Here is a 6,782-nt window from a genome sequence, read left to right as displayed (position 1 = left end):
GACGGTGATCTCGTACGCCGGCATTGTAACTGGTCCACACAACTCGGTCATCCCGTAACCTTGACCCACCTTGGCACCAATACGTTTAAAGACAGCCTCCTCTACCTCCGTCCCCATAGGAGCTCCACCTGCGCCGATGTATTTGAGACAGGACAGGTCATATTTGTCCACAATCGGGTGTTTGGCGAAGAATTGGACGATGGGCGGCGCCACAAACACGTTCCACACTTTGTACTTGACGATGGCACCGAGGTATTCATCCGGCATAAATTTTGGTAGAACGATCGTTCCCCAGCCAATTTTATACGCCATGTGGAACAACAACATGGTCATGATGTGGAAGAACGGTAGCACCGTCACCGTGTACTCCATGTCTTGCTCCGAATGACTGGACATGATAGCACCAGCGACTAGTGCACGTCCAGTCAGAAGTACACCTTTTGGTCGAGCGGTGGTACCACTAGAGAAAGGCATGGCGACGATGTCTTCCGGATCCACTGGCGGCAAGTTCGGGAACGGAATATCCATCGCCAACATGTCCCTGCAATGAGGAGTAGTAGAATGTTACTATAGCTGTCAAAGGAGTAGTACTGTGACAAATACGCACTCAATCGACATCAGCTTGACGGAGGTATCGGCGTGTCCAATAGTGTAGACTCGGTTCATTTCGATTTCGCTGGTCGTCGCAGCTTTGACAGCTATGTCCACCAACTTGGCGTTCGTGATGAGCGCAACGGACTACAAATATGGTTACGTTAATAGGGCGATGAGACATATTTGATACGATATATATTGTACCTCTGAGTGCTTTACTTGATCAGCGAGCTCGTCTTCGTTAAACATAGGCGACGCTGTGGCGCACACGGCACCGAGACGCGTGAGCGCTAGAAAGATAACCGGGTATTCCACGCAGTTAAACGAGTGAAGTGTCACAACCTAGAACAACAAATACACAAAACTTTAGAGTTTGAATCACTGTTCTAAGCGTCGGAGGCTGCTTACATCTCCCTTCTTGATGCCCGCGGCAGCCAACGCAGCACAAATCTTCCGAGCGTGATCATGAACGTCCGCGAACGTTAGTCTTCGGTTGGTGATGGCACAGATATAGGCCGGTTTGTTTGGGATATTGACAGCATGGTCCTCGACCCAGTCCCAAGCACTCTTGCCCTTGGGGATAGGAATGATGCCGTGCGGTGACGAGAAGACCATTTCGGTGGTCGGATGGATACCAGTAGGTGCCGTGAAGACGTCGAGTCAAAAGCGGAAATGAACATGTTGCGTGTGGTATCCTCCAAGCTTTCATGACCAAGGATGCCGTAGTGCATGCAGGCCGATTGCTGAGGTCAAACACACGTGCAGAGAGGTACTGTACTCATTGAAACAGCATTTCCATCGACTGCTTGTCAAGGTGCCCGGGACTCGTCTGACGTGGCCATCCAGCTCGTGCGCGGTCGTGACCTCCCAGATTGCATAGCCACGTTAATCTTGCTCTTCCTGGTGGCCAGCAGTGGCACCAAGCTGTCCCCCTACTTGTGACTCTAGAATTGGCCGAAATTTATTTACGAAAATAAAGTTAGGGTCTAATACAATTTTCGAGTTCTCGAAAACACTTCGATTATGGAAACCTCGATAAATTTATAAACTCGTTCGAACCGTCCACGTCGGGGAGCAAATTTACTCTGCAGTGAGTTTTATTAAAGCTTGTAGCCAGCGAGAGCTTGACACTTACTGATATGTTATACTTGCACGTGCACGAAGGACAGGCTACTACATGTAGTATTACTGGCGAATCGCCAGTAATACTATGCTAGTCTAATGCTACTAAGCGCTATATCGCCAGTGGCGATATAGCGCTTAGTAGCATTAGACAGATTGGAATGAAAGGGCGCGGTCGAGGAAAGAATATCATTCTTCATGAGATAATTTACCGACGCCTGGAGATGGTTCTAATGAGCTTGCTTGGCAGCAATAATATCGTCTAGAGCCGCCTAAATCCAGGCTGAGATATTTGTTGCTCTGGCCATTAACTGGAAAGTGTCATTTCAAATTTCAGATCTACTTTGTGCAAGACGCGGCTTCGTCTTTCCTGCCCTCATTTATTGCTTGACACTATTGGTTTCTCATAGAGTAACTGGCTGGGTTTCGCTTTCGTGTGGAATATTTACAGCTAATTACGCTTGATCCTGTCTTCAACCACCTCAGTAAAGCTTGCTGAATCTTCTTATCTCGCAGGCTTTCGTCGAAAGGGCATGGCAAGCTCTTCTTCTATAATGCTTGTATTTCTCCCCAGTATACAGGAGCATGTGAGGTGTGAAAAATCGACAGGATTCAACCGCAGTTTTGATCCGGTTTAAATAGCTAGCTTTGCTGTTAGCGTGGGGATAGCAATCAGGATATAGCAGGATCAAAGCCTGCAGCAATAAATAGCATTTAAAATATCGATAAGTCTCCCTTCTTGATTTGCCAACATTTCTGTAGCTTGGCGAGGAAGCTCCGTGATCGTGTGGGCCAGCGCATCAACGACGGCTTTTTGCTTACAATTATAGTCCTCGCTTGATGATACTAGCTAGGACACCGAAGAACTTGTGTAAAGCATACTTGTATGCAACAGCAAATGTTAAAGCGTTTCAAGAATACCGCTGGCGTCGACTACATCGACCTCAAGGATTTCCTCATAGACGGCTTCGAATCGATCTCGCTGCCGCCCTCCTTTTATCCTGTTCAAGCTGCAGCTTGTGTCGTAGTATTTTTCCCGACAGACTCTTCGGAATGGCGTCGATGAACTCCACTTCGCGTACACGCTTAAAACCCGCCACTTTGGACGCTACGAACGTCATCAACGCACCAGATGTAAGCGGTTCATCGCCAGTGAACTGACGCACCACGAAGACTTTCGGGATCTCGTCACCCGTGTCCAAGTCAATTCCTCGGACACAACACGAATCGGCTACTTGAGGGTGCGAGTTTACGACGTCCTCGATCTCAGCAGGGGCAACTTGATGCCCCTTATACTTGATCAACTCCTTTAGTCGTTCAACAATGAAGATGTATCCATCTTTATCGATGTAGCCAACATCACCAGTGCGAATGAAGCCATCATCGGTGAAAGCTTCTTGAGTAGCTTCGACGTTGTTAAAGTACCCTTTTTCATCGCCCCATCAACAGCTCTCCACGCTGGTGTACAGGCAAATCGACGTCTGTTTCTAGACATCGCACTCGAAGTTCCGTGTTGGGAAGCAGCTCGCCAGACGAGCCTTTGCGAAATTCTTTTCGAGAGGAATGAGTAGCAGAGCCCGCAAGTTCCGTCATGCCGTAACTTTGCAGAGCTGGGAGTCCAAGTCGGTTGTTAACAGTGTCAACGAGCTCGTCTTCTAAAGGTGCAGCTCCTGATGCCAGTCGGTTCAACGAGGACAGATCGTATTTGTCTACAAGCGGGTGTTTCGCTAAAAATTGGATGATCGGTGGGACGACATAGACCGTATCAAGTTTGAAGTCCTCGATAACGCGTAATAAACTCCCAGGCTCGAAACGTGGCAACACGATCATTGCCATCTGCTTGAAGATCGTCACGTGGAAGATCATAGTTGCCGCGATGTGGAAAAATGGCAACACTGCGAGGATGTAGTCTGCATCCACGTCAAGTGCAGCTACGCGAGCCCCACAAGCGTACATGGATCGAGCTGTGAGCTCCACAGCCTTCGGACGACCAGTAGTACCACTTGAGAAAGGTAGCAACACGACGTCGTCTGAGTTGATACTCGGTAGACTTGGGAACGGCAGGTTCAAAGCAGCCAAACCTCTACAAATCGATAAAAAAAAGTTTAGTTGGGAACGGTAGTGAAGTGGTGTTCACTTACTCGATAGATTGTTTCCCCGAGAGCCCCTTTGATGTGTCCAAGTGTGAACATCCTATTGAATGGGATACCAGCGCTTCCTGCAGCTTGTGTAGCCATCTTAGCGAACGCCACGTGCGAGATCACTGCAGATGCCTGACATGAAGAATTAATGGCTACATTGTTGTGAGTGAAGACATGACAATCGTACTTTTGAAGCGCGGATTTGGTCTGCGAGCTCGTCACTATTGAATTGTGGCGACGACGGCGAGCAAATTGCACCCAAGCGGTTCAACGCCAAAAAGACGATGGGGTACTTTAAGCAGCTGAACGAGTGCAAGATCACGACCTGCAACAGCATAGCGGTTAGTAGTAGTTTAGTTTAAGTACGACATGTATGAACAGAGAGCTTACGTCGCCCTTCTTGATGTCGCTCACAAAGAGCCCAGCACAAATGCATTGAGCCAAGTTGAACACGTGAGCAAAAGACAGCGTTCTCCCGGACATCTTACAGACAAGTGCAGGTTTGTCTCCATGCTCACGTGCATGTTGCTCTAGTTTGTTCCAGATTGCAGCATCGTCTGGGATCGAGACGTCCGGGTACGGCGACTTGAAGATGATGGACATCGTAGGCGAATTCACTAGTCGTGACGAAGAAGTTTTAGCTCGTGGCAAATTGAAAAGTGAGTTGGAGTGTGTCGGTGGTAATCCTATGCTGGATAATCAAGGGTCTAGATTATCAAAAACAAATTTAAGGAATTGGCTTCAAGATTCGAAACGACTAGGATGACACCAGTGTTGCTTATAAAGTATGTGGTTCATTTATTTTAAGACGCAACTCGCTTAATTGCCACTTACAGACGACTTTGCACCGCCTTGATCTTTTCGTTCTGACGGATCTGCAGCTCACGACGGAGGATTTTACCTGACAGACTCTTGGGGATGACGTCGATGAACTCCACTTCACGCACTCGTTTGTAGCCCGTGACTTTTCCTGCCACGTATTCCATGAGTTCTTTCTCACTTAATTTTTCACCCTCCTTCAGCACCACGAATGCCTTGGGGATTTCCTCCCCCCAAGCAGGGTCGAAACCTCGAACACAACCAGAGTCCGCAACTTTTGGGTGGGAGTTGACCACGTCCTCCACCTCTGCGGGTGCCACTTGGTGTCCCTTATATTTGATCAACTCTTTGAGTCGATCAACAATGAAGATGTAGCCATCTTTATCAATGTACCCAACATCTCCAGTGCGGACGAAGCCATCTGCAGTAAACGTAACCTTGTTAGCCTCGGGGTTCTTGAAGTAACCCTTCATCAGCGCGGGGGTACGGAATAGCAGCTCTCCAGTTTCGTTCACACCCAGATCTTCATCCGTCTCCAAGTGCTTCACCTTCAACTCCGTGTTCGGATGTAGCGTACCAGAAGCGCCATCACGGTAGATAGTCGGGTACGAGCTCGAAGCACACCCAGCGAACTCCGTCATACCGTAACCTTGCAGCACTTGGATCCCCAGTCGTTGCATGACTGCGTGCTCCACCTCCTTACCCAAAGGTGCTCCTCCTGAGCCCACGTGAGTCACGTGCGAGAGGTCGTATTTGTCAATAATCGGGTGTTTAGCCAAAAACGTAATAAGAGGCGGAGCGAGGTTCAACTTCGTAATTTTGTACTTGGCTACAGTACGCAGGAAAGTTTCAGGGTCGAACCCGGGCAACACGACCATGGTTGCGCCTTTGTAGATGGTGACATGGAAGATCATTGTAGCCATAATGTGGAAGAACGGCAACATCCCCAACACGTACTCGACATCATCTTCACGGTACGCCGGTAGGATGCCACACGCGTACATTGCACGTGCCGTCAGCTCCACCCCCTTAGGACGGCCGGTAGTACCGCTAGAGAACGGTAGTGTCACCACTTGGTTGGTATTAATTGGAGGGAGGCTCGGGAATGGCAAGTTCTGGGCAATAAGCCCTTCAATAGACTTGAGTCCTGTAGGCCCTCCAGCTTGACCGAGGGTGTACACTTGCGAGAGTGGCATACGACGTAGTCCCGCGGCCTCCACTGCCCCTTTGGCGAATTTCTGGTGCGAAATGACTGCAACCGCTTCAGCGATCTCGATCTGGTCAGCCAATTCCTTGCCATTGAAAAGTGGCGAGGACGGAGACACAATGGCTCCAAGGCGGTTGAGTGCAAGAAAGACCACAACGTACTCGAGGCAGTTGAAAGAGTGCAAGATGACGACGTCGCCCTTCTTGAAGCCATTGGCAGCGAGTCCTGCGCACACTTTTTTCGACTGTTCAAGTAGCTCCGCAAATGTGAGCGACTTTTCTGTGATGCCACAGACGAAGGCTTTCTTGCTGCCGATGGAGCGTGCGTGACTCTCGACCACCTTCCAGATGGAAGCGTCGTCCGGAATGGGGAGCGTGGGGTGGCGCGAGCGGAAGATCATGGAGCGAGGACGCAAATGCAGAAATGACACGTTGGTTTACCAAGCAGAGATGTTAAACCAAAGGCACATGGGATTGGCTGAAAAGCAGAGAAAAGGGATAACTTCAACCTGAGCAGGTGTCGACTCAACGTCTTTGAATTTGGACCCCGTGGTTGATGCTGTAGCAGCGTCATGAGTCATGACTCGTACCCATATTTGTCTTGATGTACATATATTGTACTACACGTTGTCTGGCTCAGAAGCTATTCCAGTGATGCTGTGGCGAATGATGCCGATTTACAGTTAGTATGAGCTACTACAGAAGCCGCTGTATGACTATATTACACGTAGAGCTACATCTTGAGATTGACTTGTCATCACTATCCTGATACGTTATACCGAATCATCAAGCACTGGGCGACGGTAATTTTTTTGCGGGGCGTACTTGGCCGCTCAAACTGTTGTAAGTCGAGCGACTGGTAAAATTACTTTCACGTGCAGCGGTAGCGGTAGGATATTA

General features: G+C 49.0%; 3 protein-coding genes across 3 annotated transcripts in view; all 3 read right to left on the bottom strand.

Moving 5' to 3' along the window:
• Positions 1-1,209, bottom strand: part of PITG_13889 (4-coumarate-CoA ligase, putative) — a gene marked incomplete at both ends in the record, with an annotated part of 2,240 nt that extends 1,031 nt beyond the window's left edge. The window contains 4 exons of the mRNA XM_002899510.1: positions 70-541; positions 608-738; positions 799-936; positions 1,003-1,209. Of these exons, the coding sequence (XP_002899556.1) occupies positions 70-541; positions 608-738; positions 799-936; positions 1,003-1,209 (948 nt within the window). The remainder of the gene's footprint in view (positions 1-69; positions 542-607; positions 739-798; positions 937-1,002) is intronic.
• A 1,463-nt stretch (positions 1,210-2,672) lies between these two features.
• On the bottom strand, positions 2,673-4,460 carry PITG_13888 (4-coumarate-CoA ligase, putative; the record flags this gene model as incomplete). Its single annotated transcript, XM_002899509.1, has 5 exons — positions 2,673-3,142; positions 3,174-3,797; positions 3,854-3,989; positions 4,045-4,182; positions 4,248-4,460. The coding sequence occupies 5 exons, from the start codon at positions 4,458-4,460 to the stop codon at positions 2,673-2,675; spliced, it is 1,581 nt and encodes a 526-aa protein (XP_002899555.1).
• A 227-nt stretch (positions 4,461-4,687) lies between these two features.
• On the bottom strand, positions 4,688-6,283 carry PITG_13887 (AMP-binding enzyme, putative; the record flags this gene model as incomplete). The annotated part of the gene is made up of 1 exon (XM_002899508.1): positions 4,688-6,283. The coding sequence occupies one exon, from the start codon at positions 6,281-6,283 to the stop codon at positions 4,688-4,690; it is 1,596 nt and encodes a 531-aa protein (XP_002899554.1).
• Between the last annotated feature and the right edge of the window lie 499 nt (positions 6,284-6,782).

The sequence above is a fragment of the Phytophthora infestans genome, genomic scaffold, assembly GCF_000142945.1.
Source record: "Phytophthora infestans T30-4 supercont1.30 genomic scaffold, whole genome shotgun sequence".
Taxonomy (NCBI): Eukaryota; Oomycota; class Peronosporomycetes; order Peronosporales; family Peronosporaceae; genus Phytophthora; species Phytophthora infestans.
The sequence above is the reverse complement of the archived record's forward strand: the minus strand, read 5'-3'. Positions and strand labels throughout refer to the sequence as shown.